General features: G+C 42.4%; 1 protein-coding gene across 4 annotated transcripts in view; it reads left to right on the top strand.

Moving 5' to 3' along the window:
• The window catches only part of MTHFD1 (methylenetetrahydrofolate dehydrogenase, cyclohydrolase and formyltetrahydrofolate synthetase 1), a 58495-nt gene that overhangs the window by 12705 nt on the left and 25286 nt on the right, over window positions 1-20504 (top strand). For all 4 annotated transcript variants that reach the window (XM_027111466.1, XM_027111468.1, XM_027111469.1 and 1 more), the window contains exons 3-10: window positions 7155-7214; window positions 7893-7946; window positions 8817-8953; window positions 9075-9175; window positions 10948-11084; window positions 11977-12088; window positions 19778-19905; window positions 20399-20496. In XM_027111466.1, coding sequence (XP_026967267.1) covers window positions 7155-7214; window positions 7893-7946; window positions 8817-8953; window positions 9075-9175; window positions 10948-11084; window positions 11977-12088; window positions 19778-19905; window positions 20399-20496 — 827 coding nt within the window. The remainder of the gene's footprint in view (window positions 1-7154; window positions 7215-7892; window positions 7947-8816; window positions 8954-9074; window positions 9176-10947; window positions 11085-11976; window positions 12089-19777; window positions 19906-20398; window positions 20497-20504) is intronic.

Genomic DNA, 20504 nt, shown 5'->3' on the forward strand with positions numbered 1-20504 from the left:
AAGGTAGTTGCAGTGTGGACTCTGAAACTGTTATCAGTGAACTTTCATACTTTGTTAAATCAAAATCTTGTTTCATGTTGCAGTTTGAATGGCTATTTACCTGTGTCTGGTTTTGTTATGTCCTTCATTCCCCATTTGGGAAATAATGGTTCACTGAATTGTGCAGGTCTTCCAAATGTTAACACGTTTCATTATGCAATATTTAAAAATCATAATCATTAATATCACCAACAAACTTATCAGAAAAGTCTTTAAGTGTTGAGAAGTTGTCAAGCTCACAGGAGTACGTAAATACCAATTTTTGCTTGAAAGCTCAAATTTTGTCATTGGTAATTAATACTATTACTTATTTTCCTTGAAGTAGCAGGCTCACTTTATCCAATTTTGAGAAAATATTTGCCAAATATTCAAGCCCAAATAATCATTATTTGTCAGTTGTTCTTTTAAGTAAAGATGGTGTTCCATTTAAAAATCTGCTAGCTCTGCTTGCAAGGCAAGAAAGCTCAAGTGCCTTTCCTGGTGACAACCACTTCTGTATGTGGCAGAAGTGCTTTGTGATTGCTTCCCCATTCTTTATGCAGAATATTAAAAAGACATGTACTCAAGGGTCAATGTTTAATAAAAATAATTTTTACTGCTTCATCAAGAGCACTTCTAAGTGAAATTGGTGTCTTTTTTTTTACTGAGACTGTGTGACTAGTACAGGTTGGTGCCATTGTCTTGATTTAGTGCTAAGTCATCAGCAGTCTTACACAGCCTAACTTGTGCAGCCTCAATACAGATGTCAATACAGTGAAAAAGGCAAATGACATCATAGTATTATGGCACTCGCAAATCTTCTGAAAGGGTGTTGGGGTTCCGGCAAAAGTGTGTGAACCGCACTTTGGGAACCATTGCCTTACGCAGTTTTATCTGACCCCAGATATCAGCTGTAGGTCAGGAACTTGTAAACCTGGATCTCTTCTGGTTCTAGGCTCTTGGCTTCTAGGACATCACTCCTTCTCTAATCTTTTTTGCTTGTTGTTCCTGATACCTTCCTGATACCTAGACCACTCGAATACCTCAACGCTCAGCCCTCAGACTTCTTTTCTACCTTATTTTTTCCCTAAGTGAGCTCCCCCAGTCCCATAGCTACATGGGAGAATACTTCCTATCTGAGGTTTCTTTCAAGAGCTCCAGATTCATCCAGTAAGAGGCCTTCAATAAATAGGCAGGAGGTATTTAATAAATATGTGTCATATGGCCAGATGTACAAATGAATGTTTGAAGGGTTGATTGGGATGACAGGAAACTGATAGCTTGCATTTGAAATTCCCTTCAGAAACACCTGCTTCCTCACTTCACATTTCTCTCTGTATGTATGTCTCCATGTATATCATTTAATCCCTTGCTAAGTTTCTGTTCCATGTTCATCAAGGATTTCAGAGTGAATAGTACTTAAATATTTTCCCCCATTGCTATTCATCATCCGAGAGGCCTTAGTTGAGAAGAAAAGCACAGAAGGCCTGTTGTTCTGCCTGGTATGTCCTGTGCTGTGGTGGATTTTCCATTTTTGCAAATTACTAAGAATCGAAGGTATATGTTGTGGGTGTCCACTTGGTACTTTTGTGGGACCAGTTATTTCTTGGCTTATTCTTGTGAATTGTTTGTTGTAGGATGAGTAAATGTCGTAGACAAGAAATCTGTTTCTGTAAACCTTTTTGTAGCAATATCGAGGGTTTTTTTTTCCTGCTTTTTAAAAATTGACTTCCAAACTCCTATTTTAAATTTATTGATTGCAAAGTGTTTTTGTTACATAAACACTGTTCTGCAGCTTGTCTCTTATGTCCTTGCAATAAAACAGTGGTAGAATATATTAATCTTGTACTTTAGCACCAGAATCAACATCTTTCTATGATGCAAGGCTCACAGATTATGTTGTAATCACATCTGTGCCACCTCAGACCTCTTGTTTTTTTTCCATCCTGGTGACAGGCACCACCATTTTCCCACACACTCAAACTAGAAACCTGAGCCGTCTCTTTTGGGCATCTCCCTGCTCTCTACATCCCCTTAGGGACTAAGGTACTATTGGTAATGCCTCTCATAAGCTCTTGGGATATCTTCCCTTCTTTTGATTTCTACTGCTCCCTCCCTCTGGGCCACTGGTCAGCTGCTTACAGGCTTCTGATCTGGATGCTTTCAGTCCTTTTAACTGCAAATGTAGCCCTTGTCAAAATGCAAATCTGATCACAATCCATCCAGCTACACCCACTCTCCCCATCCTTTACAGAGGGAACAACAGTACTGCTTATGTAGAGTGACTGCTGTAGTTCAAATGATTTGTATATATTACTAGTGGTTCTGATTTTTATACTACCCCTGCAAGATGGGAGCTGTATGAAACCGAGCAGGACCCTCCCTGGTACAAATCCTTCCTGTGTCCCCCATATCTTGTTTGTTGGAAATAGGCTTCATTCAGCCTCCTTGACCTTCCCTGAGTTCCATAAGACAGATTCAAACAGTTGCTAATCAGGGAAGGGAGGGGATGCAGAAACATGGGAGGAACAGTCTAGAAATAGTGGTGTGGCACAGCCTTGGGGCAGGGTCCTAGTTCCTCCTCAGGGAATATACATAACAATATCTTTGAGTTCTGCAGAACTGAGACCCCCAGGTGGAGGATGGCAACTACAGGCTGAGCATAAGATTCCTGGAATACAGCCCTGTTACCTCACCATCAACCAATCAAAAGAAAGTCATATACCCTGTAGCCCTCAACCCAAATTTTGCCTATAAAAGCATTTCCCTCAAAACCATCAGGGAGTTTGGGGTTTTAGAGTACAAGCCACCCATTCTCCTTGCTTGGCCCTGCAATAAACCTTTCTTTGCTCCAAACTCCGACATTTCAGTTTGTTTGGCCTCACTGTGCCTGGAGCACCCTAACTTGTGTTCAGTAACAGTAACTGGTGGTCAGAGATCTTGGGTAGCTTGCCCAAAGCCACAGACATGAAGGTACTGAGTCTGGATACGAACCCAGCTCTATCTGTCTCCAAAATCAATTTGCTTTTCCCATTCGTTTTTCTAATTCATTAGCATTGTATTAAGGATATTCAGGATCTGGTCCAGGCATATATACCTACAAGTTGGAATTTCTTTTAAAACAGCGGACTGATAACTTACAAATAGTTAAATATTTAATGGAAATTAAGACTTGGCTTTTCATCACAAGAGATACAAATGATGGACTTCCCTGGTGGCGCAGTGGTTAAGAATCCGCCTGCTAATACAGGGAACATGGGTTTGAGCCCTGGACTGGGAAGATCCCACATGCTGCGGAGCAACTAAGCCTGTGTGCCACAACTACTGAGCCTGTGCTCTGGAGCCCACGAGCCACAACTATTGAAGCCCACACACCTAGAGCCCATGCTCTGCAACAAGAGAAGCCACCACAATGAGAAGCCCATGCACCACAACGAAGACCCAACGCAGCCCAAAAATGAATAAAAATTTTTTAAAAAAAGAGAGATACAAATGAGGCTGTATTTCCATAAAATAGTTACTAATAATATAATAACATTTGCTTCCAACCAGGTATTATTTAAAGTGCTTTTTATAAATTTATTTATTTTATTTTTGGCTGTGTTGGGTCTTCGTTGCTGCCAATGGGCTTTTCTCTAGTTGCAGCAAGCAGGGGCTACTCTTCCTTGGCGGTGTGCGATTGCGGTGGCTTCTCTTGTTGCAGAGCACAGGCTCAGTAGTTGTGGCTTGCGGGCATTGGCGGGCAGATTCTTAACCACTGCATCACCAGGGAAACCCTAAAGCGCTTTATAGATAGTAAATTATTCAGTCCTCACAAAAGACATGGACAAAACAAAAAAAATAAACTCAATTGGCCTGAATGTTTACAAAAGGCTCCTGGAGCAGAAGAAAAATTAATCAGTAGACCAATGCCCAAGATATTTTATGGTGTAAAACAGGGATTGGTAAACTGTGGCCCATGTCCAAAACTGCTCAGGTTGTAAATGGTTAAAAAAGAAGGTATGACAGAGTATGTGGCCTGAAAAACCTAAAATATGTGCTGCCTGGCCCTTTACAGAAACAGTTTGTAGATTCCTGGTGTTAAAAAAAAAAAAAATCCCTAACTTGTTCTACGATAGTGTTGTAGGAAAAATGGGGCACAAGAGGATGGTCATATCCCAGGTCTCGGGTGAGTCCCTCAGACAGGCCGCCAGGTGAGGGTCCTTGGCCTTGCATAGGAAAGAATTCAAGAGTGAGCCATAGTGAAGTGAAAGCAAGTTTATTTAGAGAGATACACGTTCCATAGACAGCGTAGGCCATCTTAAAAGGAGAGAGTGGTTCCGTGGTGTGGGAGTGGCTAGTTTTTATGGGCTGGGTAATTTCATAGGCTAACACGTGGGAGGATTAGTCCAGGTATTTTGGAGGAAGGGCAGGGACTTCCAGGAATTGGGCCTTTTATGGTCAGCCTCGGAACTGTCATGGCACCCATGGGTGTGTCATTTAGCATATGCTGATGTATTACAATGAGTGTATAATGAGGCTCAAGGTCCACTGGAAGTAGACTCTTCCGCCATCTTGGACCTAATGTGTTCTAACCAATTTTTGTGGTATCCTGTTCTTAATGGTTGTGTCATTCTTGTAATGGTTGTGCCCTGCCCACTTCCTTTTCTGTCTCAATAGGACGTTTTTTGGATGATGTAATTCACGTCCTTCAAGGAAGAAATTGGTATTTCTGATAAAATGCTTAAGTGATTTTTTTTTAATAAACTATAATGGGATTAAGATTTGTTCTGGGAAACCAGTAGGCCATCCACCCACTTGCCTGTCAGTCAAGAATCTACTGTTCTTCAACTAAACATTCTTTTTGCATCCAGTCTATCAATGATTATATAACCATTTTTCCCTATGAAATGCCTAGATGAGAATATTTGAACTGGATCTTAAGAGGTCTTTTTCTTTGCATTAGGATTACAGTAAGATTTTGACATATGCTCATAACTGTTAAGCTTTCTGTTAAAAAACTGGTGGTAGTTTTGGAGTTTCAGAAAAATTCCTTCAGAAACATTCAGACAGAAAAGTTACCTATAAAGGAACAACAACAAAAGACTTCAGACTTCTGTCACACTAGATGCCAAAGACAGCAACTCTGAAGGAAAATGTCATGACTCCAAACTCAGCCAAACAAACTCAGTGCCTTCAAGTGCAAAGACAGCAGAGAAATATTTTCAGGTGCACACAGACTCAGGAAAATGCCCACACGCCATTCCTGGAAAAGTGACTTACAGTTGCATTTAGCTACATGAGAGGTGAAGATAAAGTATAGAACAGACAAGTTATAATTTATAAAAAAAAAAAAAACCGGCAGTGAGTGATAAAACCATTTAATCTCCGAGTTAAGTCGTAATAACTAATTGTAGTTATAAATATTGTCAACTTAAAAAACGTACCACGTGAGAGCTGTGAGTTGAGTTTATTCAGTGTCTTACTGAGTGCTATAGCCTAGGAGACAGTGACAGTCTCTAATTGCTCAGAGAAACTGTTCCAAAGAGGTAGGGGAGGAGCCAGTATATAGATAATGTGTGTGTGTGTGAATTTGGGCTGGGAGATACAGGCAGTCAAGATCTCAGTGAAAGGCTACTGCTGGTCACAGGATCAGCTATCTCAGTTAATACTTTTTTAAAAAAATAAATTTATTTATTCATTTGTTTAAATTTTGGCTGTGTCGGGCTTCGCTGCTGCACGCGGGCTTTCTTTAGTTGTGGTGAGCGGGGGCTACTCTTCGTTGCGGTGCACGGGCTTCTCATTGCAGTGGCTTCTCTTGTTGCGGAGCATGGGCTCTAGGTGTGTGGGCTTCAGTAGTGGCACACGGGCTTAGTAGTTGTGGCTCGCTGGCTCTAGAGCGCAGGCTCAGTAGTTGTGGCTCACGGGCTTAGCTGCTCTGCCGCATGTGGAATCTTCCCAGACCAGGGCTCAAACCCATGTCCCCTGCATTGGCAGGTGGATTCTTAACCACTGCACCACCAGGGAAGTCCCCTCAGTTAATACTTTTAGGGCTTTTCTATGTGTGGGAAGATGCAAGAATCTGGGGTCATTGAAATTCTTCCTAAGACATGCATTTGAACTATCTAAGGGGCCCGTATATTCCAAAACATGGAATTCTGCACCCTGAATTCCTTTCAGGGTGTACTTGCAGGTCAGCAACTGCAGGGGCTAATGACTTGATCCTTATAGAACTGAAATGGCAGGCAAAATTCTTTGTTTACAATATTAATAAAAATGAAAAAACAGTACTCTGTTTCCTACTTTGTTCTAAAAATCCCAGAGTGTATTAAATCTGGTAACTGAATCAATGAAGGTTGGATGATAGGGGCAAAGGTCATATATATAAAATGACAAAAATGAAACATGAGAGGCACTAAAATTCTAGGGAAGCCCCACAGGAAGCACCTAATGCGCTTAGGTGCAAATAACCCATAGAAAAATCAAATTCCCCTCACCGCATTCATCTGGCTCTTGAAATTCAAATTAGCACTGGCAAAACTGAGACTTCTCTATAAAGGACACCTGCAGCTAAGAGTAAGGCCGTGGGGAGCCTGAGGGGAGCTTCCAGTAACTGCATCAGCGTGACCAGACCTGGAGATACTCTGTTCCTAGGGCCAGCTTCTTTCTCCACAGTTGTCCTGTTTAAAGCAACCATGCATCAGTTACCTTTGGTGTCAAGGACGTACCGTTTTTCCCTCTGCAGTTTTGGGAGAAACCAAACTTATTGTGGCATATCACCCCGAGAGGACGTTTCAACTTTGAAAAGGACAAATGTCAACCACCGAAACGTGGAAAAATATTTGTAAAGGAAAATTTTAGATAAATGATTACAGTGGAAAACTAAATATGTCCGTGATTAAAGAAACAGGGAACATAGTGAGACCTAGCATGGTGGGGCAGGGGATTTGGCTTCTGCATGCTTCTTCCTCTGTCTTGAGGCAGCAGACTGCCCTTTGCCTGGCGTGGGCGTCTGTTCCGTGAGAGCTAGGATTAGGTCCACCCTAACAGGAGTCTCGTGATTAAATATTCCTTTTGTCAAAACTAAAATTTTAGAAGCTTTTCCATACACTTTGCCTTTCCCTAATCGTCTGATTTGCATGTCTTTATTTTTCTAGGTCGGCAACAGAGATGATTCTAATCTTTATATAAATGTGAAGCTGAAGGCTGCTGAAGAGGTAAAGCCCAGAACAGTGGCGCCAACGCCCCCGCCCTCCACTCTTACCCCTCCCCCTCCCCAGGTCCTGTCTGCCACCCCTTCCCCTTTGTGCTCCCCCCACAAAAACTTTTATCACCCACAGCACGCTTCAGTTTATGTATTTCGCAAGTTAGAAATGGGTGACAGAGCTTCAGCCTCTGGTTTGCCCTGGAATGTTTTCTAATCAGTGATCTGCTTGCTTCTAAAGAGCAGGAATAGGGCTTCCCTGGTGGGACAGTGGTTGAGAGTCCGCCTGCCGATGCAGGGGACACGGGTTCGTGCCCCGGTCCGGGAAGATCCCACATGCCACGGAGCGGCTGGGCCTGTTAGCCATGGCCGCTGATCCTGCGCGTCCGGAGCCTGTGCTCCGCGGCGGGAGAGGCCACAGCAGTGAGAGGCCCGCATACCGCAAAAACAAAAGAAAACAAAACAAAAAACAAAGAGCAGGAATAGTGGACATAAAACTGCTTAAGTGCTGTGGTGACAGTTAACAAGTAAACGATGGATGGGTCAAAGTGAGAGACTCGTTCTTCAGGATATATGAGGGTGAAATGATGCCTGCCACCTCCTGGTTTGTCTTAGTCACATCTGTAGAAGAAATGGGCCCATGTCTCAAGTCCTTTTGCCATGCACCTGTTTTAAATGTTCATTCTTGCAGATCGGGATCAAAGCCACGCACATTAAGTTACCGCGAACGGCCACAGAATCTGAGGTGAGCTGTTAAGAATCAACTGTTAAGAGGGCAGCTGAAATGCTTTCCTCTCTGGTTTTAGTTTAGTGCAACTTTAGGGACTGATGCATTCAGCATACATGAAACCTCCAGGTAATTCTTTCTTCACAGACTCAGCCTTCAGGAAATCTTTGAAAATACCCACAGAGTAAATGGGGCAGTGCTAGGTATGAATGTTTGGTACTCACAGTGTGATTGCTGCATCATTTGTTTGCAAATCACCTGCGATGTTCATTGAAAACTGATCACTGTCCTGTTGTTACCTGCACTTGAAAAATGAAATGTATATTTCATTTCTGTGATGTTCAAGAATAGGCAGAACAGATCATGGGTTAGTAAAGTCAGAACTGTGGGGGATTAACTGGGAAGCGGCAGGAGGGAAAAGGGACTTCCTGAGGTCGTGGAAATGTTCTACATCTGCATTGTCCAGCAGGATAGCCACTAACCCCATGTGGTCATTTAATTAAAATGAAATAAAGTTTAAAATTCCGTTCCTCAGTTGAACCAAGCCACATTTCAAGTATTTTAGTAGCCACTATTGTAAGGTACAAATTACAGAACATTTCTGTCATCACAGAAATCTTGATTTGGGTGATGGTACCATGGATTTTACTGTTGCAGTAATAGTTTATTAAAGTTCTTAGCTCTTTTGTTTGTTGGATTTCTTGCAAGACACCTGAAGGTTACATTCTGTGTTAAGGTAGAGTTGCTCTCAGGATCCAAGGCAAGGTACATTCTGAGAGGACTACAGTTAAACTCTCGGGGGGAAAATGGGACTTCTGACCTGGAAAGTGTTTCTCCACCCTGTTGATTTCTATGTGGTATATAAGTTGTATGTGGTATTATTTTTAGGTGTTAAAGTGCATTACATCTTTGAATGAAGACCTCAGTGTGCATGGTTTCATAGTGCAGCTACCTTTAGATTCAGAGAATCCCATTAACACTGAAGCATTGCTCAACGCTATTGCACCCGAAAAGGATGTGGACGGGTGAGTGTGACTTGGCTTTCTGTACCATATTGCATGATTGCGACTATAATGTATTTCTACTTCAGGAACACATCATTTTGGTTCTAAAGAGTAAAGACGCCGATCACTTTCCTTGTTTTAGATTGACTAGCATCAGTGCTGGAAAACTTGCTAGAGGTGACCTAAATGACTGTTTCATCCCTTGTACACCCAAAGGATGCTTGGAACTCATCAAGGAGACAGGTAAAAACAAACAGACAAAAACAAAGCACCATTTCATGGAGCCTGGTCTTGACCTTCAGAGGTATAGGGGAGATACACTGTGAGCCCTAAATAAGTGGGCTTGATTGGCACAGGACCTGTGTGCTAGGGGCTTCTTTACCTAAATTCTCATTTTCTCAACAGCCCTATGAAGTAGGTAGGTATTCTTATTGTTTAATAGCTGAGAAGACATTCTCAGAGAGATTGAGAAATTTGTCCAAGAGGCAGCAGAGCCAAGATTTGAACTCAGAGTTATTTGAGTTCAAAGCAATTTATTTTGTGTGAAAAAGTAACCTATGTGATAATAAAGATTCAGATAGTCCGTAGGGTGCAAAGTGAAAAGTCTGAATCCCAGAATGGGCCCCGAGTCACCGCTGTAGATCTGGGAAATGGATTCCTTGGATAATTGGCCGTATGACCCCGTTACCTAGTCAGCCTCTTGGTATTTTAATTTCATCATGAATACTTTTTAGCAGAGGTTATTTTTTACAAGGAAGTGCACCCAGTTTAAAGGAAGTGGATCAGAAATTTAAAGTAGAAAGTTTTAGCTAACGTAAGTGAAAAATTTTCTGTGGCTGGCAAGGAAAGGTCAATCTGTAAGCCTTGGGACAGCTATTGTTGTTCAGTCCTACAGCAAAATTTATACTCTACGGCATGTTTAGCACACAGTGTGTTCCAACTTGATAGAAAAAATCCCATGAGCCGTGGCAGCTGTAGGCTCGCCACCTCCTCTTGTTGATATTGAAGCGACCATTTGCCCTAATGCAGCTTCAGGTCCTTTACTGTACCCTAAAAAGTATAGAAAGTTAACCTTCTAAACACTTCACACTTTGAGGGCTTTACTTCTAGATGTTCATGATGTTAGCATTATATAGAAACTTACCTTTTTTGGATAGAGTTAATGTTAAACAAGAAGCACAGTTTAAACATAAACTGCCTTAAGGAAGAGTCCGCTTCAGTGGGGCTGGGTAGAAGGGCTCAGTAGAGTCCTCAGGACCTTATTTCCGCTCCCCTTTGCGTGGTGGCTCGTTCTGAGCTCTACTTGGTGGCCCCGAGCAGCTCCAGCCTGTTGCATCCTTGTGCCTAAGAGTCATGGGATGGATCTCATTGTCCAGGGGATGAAATATGGTCACTTGTTCACTCTTGGGTGTTCACCCACACCATCTCTACTGAGGAGAGTATGTCAGTCCTGAAAAGGACATTGGGATAATGCCAGAAGAATGGGTGCTCAGTAAACAAAAAGAAAATTTTTTACTACAGTTAAGTTCCCCTTTATCACTTCCCTGCAAATAACCCTGTGCCTCAGGCCCTAAGCCAAAAGAGAAATTTGGATGAGGAACTAAAGAGTTACTGATACTAATCTAATTTCCCTCCACCCCATTACGTTCACCCTGTTTCTTATAACTGTTTTTCCCATGTAATGTAATATGTCCTCTTCTTCCATATGGCTGTTTAGCTGTATGTCAGGGTTTCTTTCTGATTTGAGTGTAGGTTTTCTCCCCACTCTCCTATGACTCGATGAATGGATCTTGGCTTAAGCTCCTTTCAGAAACCCACAGCAAGAAGGACACGTGTACAAGTCCCAACTTGTAGCTGAAACCCTGAGTAGCCAACAAAGGGATGGTTTTAGGAAGATTGCTTTTTGATGCTAAGAACCTGCTTTTGTGCACTTGTCCTGAGTTCTCCCATTTAGGTGGCATGCGAAGGAGGGCAGCTTCCCCCAGTTCTCTGATGCACGCTGGCTTTTCTTTCAGGGGTGCAGATCGCTGGAAGGCACGCTGTGGTGGTCGGGCGCAGTAAAATAGTTGGTGCCCCAATGCATGACCTGCTTCTGTGGAGCCACGCCACAGTGACCACCTGCCACTCCAAGACTGCCCACCTAGGCGAGGAGGTAAGGGGTCGCGCGCGCGCGTTTGCATGCCCGTTCCTGCGTGTGGCAGGGGTTCTTGCCTAATGAGGATGGTTCATATTTAAGTGCCAGAAGCTGCCATGTACTTTATTACCTCATTACCGTGTTTAACCCCTCTAACAATTCTGTGATTCTTGTCTGTTTTAGAAGATGAAGAAACAAATTCAAATTTAAAACTTGTCCAAGTCTATGCAGATTTTTGTTTGGACTGTATTCTTTCTGTGCCAGTCCATCTGGTGGTAGATAGGGGTTAGCAGTATAGGAACTGGGATTGACCCATGGCAGCCAGATCCCACGTATGCGACAGTGGGTGGTCTCAGAGGTGGAGGTGTCCAGAGCGGGTTATGGACAGTGGTCTTGTGACCTCGGTCACAGCTCGTTCTTGACCCCTGCATCAGATTCCTGAGCTCAGGAATTCCCAGGAATGATTCCCAGGAATCATCCCATTGACAGTGCAGTCTCTTAAATGTGGCGACAGACCAGAAGAGAGGCCCAGCACCTCTTTAATCCTCCCCAAGCAATGCTCTGCTGAAGGTGGTGGTCCCCACATTCTGGGGAAGAGGGGGCAGTCTCCAGGTGTCATGTAATTCAGGGACGTTGTCCCAGGCCTGTGGCTCCAAGCCTGTACTCCTCCCTGTCTCAAAGGTTCTCATCAGGTTCCCCATTCAGTAAAATACGTAGTGAAAGGGGAGGTTTTGACGTGTATAGGAATGAGCACAGTATATGAAGAGCTGTCAGAGACAGTGTGTGGCCTGCATAAAATAGCTGACGACAATGAAGAATTTCATACAAAGCTTACGGATGTCCTTTCCACTTCTGGATTTTTTTTATGTTTCACTGTTTAGTTTCTGAAGTCAGAACTGTCTTTCCCTAGGTAAGTAAAGGTGACATCCTGGTAGTTGCAACTGGTCAGCCTGAAATGGTGAAAGGGGAATGGATCAAACCTGGGGCAATCGTCATCGACTGTGGAATCAATTATGTCCCAGGTGAGTGTTGCTGGGGGAAAAAGTTGGTTTCTGGAGGCGGGCTGGGCAGAGGAAGATGAAGCCCAAGCGAGAACCCCTTGTCCCATTCTAGGCTTGAAGTGCTAAGGTTTAGAGCGATCAGCCTACCCATGGGGGCATGAAGTTAGTAGACGGCATAGTTGCCCCTTGCAGGAAGAGCCTGTGATTTTAGCCACTGTGCCGTGCCGTGCAGTCCAAGATGACCTTGTCCAGGGAGAGGGTGGGAGAGGAGGCAAGATGATTTCTCACTTCATCATCACGTAGAGATGGATTTTAACAAAGGATGGTTAAAATATAGTGTGATCTTTGCAAAGTGCTGTGAGACTCCAGGAGAGGGACACATGTGTCAAGAGTCCTCTAGTTAGGGCTTTGCAAAGATGTTTGGCCTGGGCTGTTTCTAGGTCAAGGATAAAGCCAACATTATAGTCATGTCCAAAACTGTCCTTGTATCCTCGTCCCTAAGTTACTCCTCACTGCGCCGTTTTGGTTAGTGATATCATCACCATTCTTCCTTCCCACAAGTCTGAAACCTTTTAGTTTCCCTCCCAATCGTTCCATGTATGGATCCGTTTTTAAATTTTATGAGTTTTTTCCCTTTCTTCTCTGTTCTCAGTGTCACCACTGAGAGTCACCCTCTCTGCTGGATGCACTGCTATAAATTTCTCCCTGGTCTCCCTACCGCCAGCTGACTCCCACTCAGATCCATCTGTGCACTCTTGCCATGTTTATGGGTCTTGATGTGGACCTGTGAGCCTCCTTCTTCCATGTTACCTGCCAGACTCCTTAGCCCCATACTAGTTTCAGCCACCTCTGTGGCCTTCTTTCTCACACACACTTTGTGATTACCTGTCTTAAACTGTTGTAAAATGGACCACATGCTCTCCTGCACATGCCTGTTTGTACTTTGCTGCCCCTCTGCCTGCATCTTTAGTGGGGCAGGCTGTTCTTTTCCTCATGAAGTTTTCAAATGTAAAATCTGAAAGGACAATTCAGTGAATACTTGTATACATACCTCGTGGGTTCAAAAAAGGAACAATTTTTAATCAAGCGACTGTTCCTGTGCATCAGGCACCACTCCAGGCCTTGGGCTACACAACTGAATAAAGCGCAACCGTGATCTTCACTTCCAATGACTTCCTCCCCACCTCCTCTCTGTCCAAAATGTCCATTCTTCCTTCCAAACCTTGTCTGATTTTCCTTCAGCAAGAGATGATCAAAAAAAAAAAAAAAAAAAAAAAGAGATGATCTCTCCTTCTTTGAAACTCCTTCTCTCCCTCCCGCAGAACTTGGTGTTTCTCTCATTGTATGTCACTCATGCTTGGTGTCCTGTGCCTTTTCTCCACTAGTCTGCCTCTAGGTGCCGTGTCCAGCGTGTGCGTTCTGACTGCTGGCAGCCATATCTGTTGGAATGTTAAAAAGAGTTATAGCAAGAATATTCTTTTTCCTCCCCTCCCATCTCAAGTTTGAAATATAGTCACTAAGCTGCCAGGAACATGAGTCACTGTCAAGCCTTCACCGTTTTTAACCTCCCTCCCACTCTCCGTACCATGTTTTTAAGACAGTAGCTCATAATTGATCACTCCTTTTCTTGTAGTGTAATTATCTGATGGGTGATAAAGAAATTGCTGTCCTACAACTCCTCACTTTCAGTACTTGCAACGTGACATTCAAGCTCATTCTGTTTAAAACCTTGCATCTTCTATATCATATTTCTGCTTTTGACTTTTTTTGTTTTAGACTGGATTTGAGAGAGGAAAGAAGAAAAACCTGGGTAGGGCTCTTGAGTCTCGTATGACTTACACATGAAACTTAACCTCCTATTCACATTTATTCCTCATGTAGAAGGTAAAGTATGAATAAGGTCAGAGCAGTATCTTTCCTCCTGGTCAGCTGTACTTTTTCTGATCCTGGGGTTATAGGTGAATAAGTATCGTTACTGTTCCCCAAGGAAGGCAGGATCACTGTTACAGACCCGAGGGGTGAGCGGGAGGACCTAAAGACTGCTCTTTGCAAGTGTTCATTCCTTTTTTTTTTTTTTTTAATTGTTACTGATGTATAGTTGATTTACAATGTTGTGTTAGTTTCAGGTGCACAGCAAAGTGAATCAGGCATACATATACATATATCCACTCTTTTTTAGATTCTTTTCCCATATAGGCCATTACAGAGTATTGAGTAGAGTTCCCTGTGCTATACAGTACGTCCTTATTAGTTATCTATTTTATATATAATAGTGTGAATGTGTCAATCCCAGTCTCCCAATTTATCACTTCCCCTTTTACCCCCTGGTAACCCAAAGTTTGTTTTCTACATCTGTAACTCTATTTCTGTTTTGTAGGTGAGTTCATTTGTACCCCTTTTTTTAGATTCCACATATAAGTGATATCATGATATTTGTCTTTCTCTGACTTACTTCACTCAGTATGACAATCTCTGGGTCCATCCATGTTGCTGCAAATGGCATTATTTCGTTCTCTTTTATGGCTGAGTAGTATTTCATTGTATATATGTACCGCATCTTCTTTATCCATTCCTCTGTTGATGGGCATTTAGGTTGCTTCCATGTCCTGGCTATCGTAAACAGGGCTGCAGTGAACATTGGAGTGCATGTATCTTTTTGAATTGTGGTTTTCTCTGGATATATGTGCAGGAGTGGGATTGCTGGATCGTATGGCAGCTCTATTTGTAGTTTTTTAAGGAGCCTCCATACTGTTCTCCATAGTGACTGTACCAATTCACATTCCCACCAACAGTGCAGGAGGGTTCAAATGTTCACTCTTGAAACACCACTGTCCACAACTGGGCCACTTCTTGGTTCATATTTTGATTTAAATCGTTTGCATGGTCCTTTCAGGGATAACATCTTAAGTTATTTTCCAAATGAAGGATGAATTAAGGTACGTAGTTTTTTGTTGTTTTTTTTTTTTGTTATGGGTTTTTGTTCTGTTGGGGTTTTTTTTGAGGAATGTTTTTTTATGATTCAAGTACAGAGCAGAAAGTATTGGCCAGAGAAGCATGTAAAAGTGTTCTTCCTGGTGGTTTACTAAAGATAATTTGAAAAGGGCTGGATTAATAGTGTTTTATTTGGAAGGGTTATAAAAGGGGGGAACAGATTCCTAACCCCTCTCAATCCAGTCTCAACCTATCCAGCGTAGTGGCTTCTATACTGGACCCTGTTATTGGGGCCCTCAAATTACATGTGAAGGACTCAGGGCTCAGCTGGATTGGGTTTTCTTTTTTCCTCTACCACGCAGCTTGCGGGATCTTAGGTCCCCGACCAGGGATTATAAACCCATGCCCCCTGGAGTGGAAGCGCAGAGTCCTAACATTGGACCGCCAGGGAAGTCCCTCATCTGGATCTTAAGTAGTTTTGCACTAATAGTTCCAGATGAAAGAGAAATTCTAGGGCTGGGATAGATAAGCAAAATGTTTGATGGTTACTGAAGCCATGTGCTTAGAGACAGAGTCACTTTTCCACTGACCACATCACACCTTCCGTGAAACCCTGTACGTACATCACAGGGCACTGAAGCCAGCCCTGATAGCGTTTGATTAAGGAGCAGAGCTGAGCTCACCCAGTGCAGCGTGAGGTTGTGCAGTAATTGACGTGTCTCCTGTATGTGCAGAAACACACGGAGAAAGTGACTAACATTCATAAATAGAAGGAGGTACAGGGGTATTTTTAGCTAACTTCGGTGTGTTAGACAATTGAAACCCATACAAGGGCAACCCTCAACCGTTATTTCCCTGGCATTTTGAAACGACCTTAGTGATTATGAGAGGAAATGTTCTGCCATTGCCGTAGCTTGCTGCCTTATAATCTAGAAGCCTGAAACCATCACAAGGGGTTGTGTTCACCAGCTCCTGAGAGTACATATAGAAAATATCTAATGTTATCAAGGGTAGGAAGAGAAACCCTTATGTTTGGAGAATGTTTTTTCTTTTTTTTTTAAATTAATTTATTTTTGGCTGCATTGGGTCTTTGTTGCTGCGTGCAGGCTTTCTCTAGTTGCGGCGAGCGGGGGCTACTCTTTGTTGCAGTGCGCAGGCTTCTCATTACAGTGGCTTCTCTTGTTGCGGAGCACGGGCTCTAGGTGTGTGGGCTTCAGTAGCTGTGGCTCACGGGCTCTAGAGCACAGGCTCAGTAGTTGTGGCGCACAGGCTTAGTTGCTCCGCGGCATGTGGGATCTTCCCGGACCAGGTCTCGAACCCGTGTCCCCTGCATTGGCAGGCGGATTCTTAACAACTGCGCCACCAGGGAAGCCCGGAGAGTGTTTTTTCAATCTCAAGAAACACACACAATTTACTTGATTCTCCTCAAGCTTGTGAAATAGGTAGTGTTCATCCTTCTTTGCCCCTTTGGACTTCTGATCAGTAAGGAGCCCACAGGGGCTGGAGACTCGAGGTTAGTGAAAGAGCTGATCCTAGAGCTGAAGTCGCTTAATTCTGGCTTTTTGGCTGAATCCTGAGGCTTCCTTTCTTAGTTGTGGCAATCTGATCAAAGAGGTGAAATGGCTAAGATCTTACCAGGTCCTGCCTTAGAACCAACCACAAGGTCTAGCCCTGTCCCCAGCCCCTCCTGGAAGTGCACTGGAGCCAAGTGTAGGAGTGAGTGAGCAGTGATGCATCATGGGGTTTTGTTCTCTTGAATAGCTGTTATTTGCTGCTAAGATTTGTAGTTCTTGTATCCTTTTAACGGGAGTGTAATTATATTCTTTGCCTTTTTGCATACATTTAAGTAGCTGCTCGTCTTTGGAATTGGATGTTGAATTGTTCCTCCAGCTCATGCCTGGAGCTTACAAAATGCTGACAGTTGCTGTAGAAACCGTATCTGGCAGCTGCGATATAGCTGGAGCTTTGTGCACCCAAAAAATTCCTTTGAAGGCCTTGGCAAATTAACATTTTAAAAGGTGCTCATTGTATACTTGGTGGTTGGCTTTAAGAATAAAACACAGTTGGTATTTTATTTGCCACCTGACAGAAGACAAAAGGATTCTCCTGGTTCTGAAAAACCACTTAAGCATCTTGTGGAATTTTGCAGGTAAAGTAAGTTTCTCCCTAGGAGATAGCAAACACCTGTCATCCCACAGCTTTTTTTTTTTTTTTTTTTAACATCTTTATTGGAGTATAATTGCTTTGCATTGTTGTGTTAGTTTCTGCTGTATAACAAAGTGAATCAGCTATACGTACACATATATCCCCATATCCCGTCCCTCTTGCGTCTCCCTCCCACCCCTCTAGGTGGTCACAAAGCACCGAGCTGATCTCCCTGTGCTATGCGGCTGCTTCCCACTAGCTATCTATTTTACGTTTGGTAATGTATATATGTCAATGCCACTCTCTCACTTTGTCCCAGCTTACCCTCCCCCTTCCCTGTGTCCTCAAGTCCATTCTCTCTGTCTGCGTCTTTATTCCTGTCCTGCCCCTAGGTTCATCAGAACCATTTTTTTTTTTTAGATTCCATATATATGTGTTAGTGTTCAGTATTTGTTTTTCTCTTTCTAACTTACTTCACTCTGTGTGACAGACTCTAGGTCCATCCACCTCACTACAAATAACTCAATTTTGTTTCTTTTAATGACTGAGTAATATTCCACTGTATATATGTGCCACGTCTTCTTTATCCACTCATCTATCAATGGACCCTTAGGTTGCTTCCATGTCCTGGCTATTGTAAATAGTGCTGCAGTGAACATTGTGGTACATGACTCTTTTTGAATTATGGTTTTCTCAGGGTATATGTCCAGTAGTGGGATTGCTGTGTTGTATGGTAGTTCTATTTTTAGTTTTTTAAGGAACCTCCATACTGTTCTCCATAGTGGCTGTATCAATTTACATTCCCACCAACAGTGCAAGAGGGTTCCCTTTTCTCAACACCCTCTCCAACATTTATTGTTTGTAGATTTTTTATGATGGACATTCTGCCCGGTGTGAGATGATACCTCATTGTAGTTTTGATTTGCATTTCTCTAATGATTAGTGATGTTGAGCATCCTTTCATGTGTTTGTTGGCAATCTGTATATCTTCTTTAGAGAAATGTCTATTTAGGTCTTCTGCCCATTTTTGGATTGGGTTGTTGGTTTTTTTTTTTTTTTATTGCACTGCATGAGCTGCTTGTATATTTTGGAGATTAATCCTCTTGTCAGTTGCTTCATTTGCAAATATTTTCTCCCATTCTGAGGGTTGTCTTTTCGTCTCATTTATGGTTTCCTTTGCTGTGCAAAAGCTTTGAAGTTTCATTAGGTCCCATTTGTTTATTTTTGTTTTTATTTCCATTTCTCTAGGAGGTGGGTCAAAAAGGATCTTGCTGTGATTTATGTCATAGAGTGTCTGCCTGTGTTTTCCTCTAAGAGTTTGATAGTGTCTGGCCTTACATTTAGGTCTTTAATCCATTTTGAGTGTATTTTTGTGTATGGTGTTAGGGAGTGTTCTAATTTCATTTTTTTTACATGTAGCTGTCCAGTTTTCCCAGCACCACTTATTGAAGAGGCTGTCTTTTCTCCATTGTATATTCTTGCCTCCTTTATCAAAGATAAGGTGACCATATGTGTGTGGGTTTATCTCTGGGCTTTCTATCCTGTTCCGTTAATCTATATTTCTGTTTTTGTGCCAGTACCATACTGTTTTTTTTTTTTGTTCTTGTTGTGTTTTTTGTTTTTTTTTTAGTACCATACTGTCTTGATTACTGTAGCTTTGTAGTATAGTCTGAAGTCAGGGAAACTGATTCCTCCAGATCCATTTTTCTTTCTCAAGATTGCTTTGGCTATTCGGGGTCTTTTGTGTTTCCATACAAATTGTGCAATTTTTTTGTTCTAGTTCTGTGAAAAATGCCATTGGTAGTTTGATAGGGCTTGCATTGAATCTGTAGATTGCTTTGGGTAGTATAGTCGTTTTCACAATGTTGATTCTTCTAATCCAAGGACATGGTATATCTCTCCATCTGTTTGTATCATCTTTAATTTCTTTCATCAGTGTCTTATAGGTCTTTTGTCTCCTTAGGTAGGTTTATTCCTAGGTATGTTATTCTTTTTGTTTCAGTGGTAAATGGGAGTGTTTCCTTAATTTCTCTTTCAGATTTTTCATCATTAGCATACATAGGAATGCAAGAGATTTCTGTGCATTAATTTTGTATCCTGCTACTTTACCAAGTTCATTGATTAGCTCTAGTAGTTTTCTGGTAGCATCTTTAGGATTCTCTGTGTATAATATGTCATCTGCAAACAGTGACAGTTTTACTTCTTCTTTTCCAATTTGGATTCCTTTTATTTCTTCTTCTTCTCTGATTGTTGTGGCTAAAACTTCCAAAACTCTGTTGAATAATAGTGGTGAGAGTGGGCAACCTTGTCTTGTTCCTGATCTTAGTGGGAATGGTTTCAGTTTTTCACCATTGAGAACAATGTTGGTTGTGGGTTTGTCACATTTGGCCTTTATTATGTTGAGGTAACTTCCCTCTATGCCTACTTTCTGGAGAGTTTTTATCATAAATGGGGAGCTTTTATCACATCCCACAGCTTTTAAGTAAAGTAGGCACTTGAACCAGATGGGACTACACACCCTAAACTCGACTTAGTTTTTGGAATAAGCTGTTGTAATTGATCACATAACTTAGAAATAAACATGAAGATTGTGATTCTGAGACTGTGCTTTGATTCTTTTACCTCTTTGACCAGATGATACAAAATCAAGTGGGAGGAAAATTGTGGGTGATGTGGCATACAAGGAGGCCAAGGAGAGGGCAAGCTTCATTACTCCTGTTCCTGGTGGCGTCGGGCCAATGACGGTGGTGATGCTAATGCAGGTAAGTGTGAATGGACATTTCTGTAATAGTTCTACGACGCTGATAGAATTCCAGGTACTGCATTTCTCCCCAAGTAGAAATGTCATAGAACATACTCAGAATCTAAGTAAGGATGTGAATCTGTTGAAGAAAAAAGGGAAATGGAAGTAGAGAGAAGTAGAATCAGTCGTATTAATAGAGGGAAGTAGGAGTAGCATGATTCTGATTTACTCTGGAATGTGATAACTTAAGGGAAAAAAAGTACGAGCAGCCTGGCTTCACTCAGTATGTTTTGGCTTCTTGCCCTTTGTAACACACACCGGCTAGTGGGCGTGAGGCACGCAGCCCAGGGCATCCTGCTGCCCATAGACTCCGGCCTCGAATTGAAGCATGTTAACAGGCGGATCCTGAAGCTGTTCATTTTGTGATTGAACTTGAGTGACCAGGACTAGGAACTGAGGTGGAGGTTAAAATCATCACCTTTTCTCAGTTCCATTTGTGTCATTTTGTTTAGAGCACGGTAGAGAGTGCAAAGCGTTTCCTGGAGAAATTTAAGCCAGGGAAGTGGATCATTCAGTATAACAAACTTAACCTGAAGACACCCGTGCCAAGGTAAAAGA

Source organism: Aethalodelphis obliquidens, unplaced genomic scaffold (genome assembly GCF_003676395.1).
Source record: "Aethalodelphis obliquidens isolate GAN/ISIS:26980383/991018 unplaced genomic scaffold, ASM367639v1 scaffold10, whole genome shotgun sequence".
Classification (NCBI taxonomy): domain Eukaryota; kingdom Metazoa; phylum Chordata; class Mammalia; order Artiodactyla; family Delphinidae; genus Aethalodelphis; species Aethalodelphis obliquidens.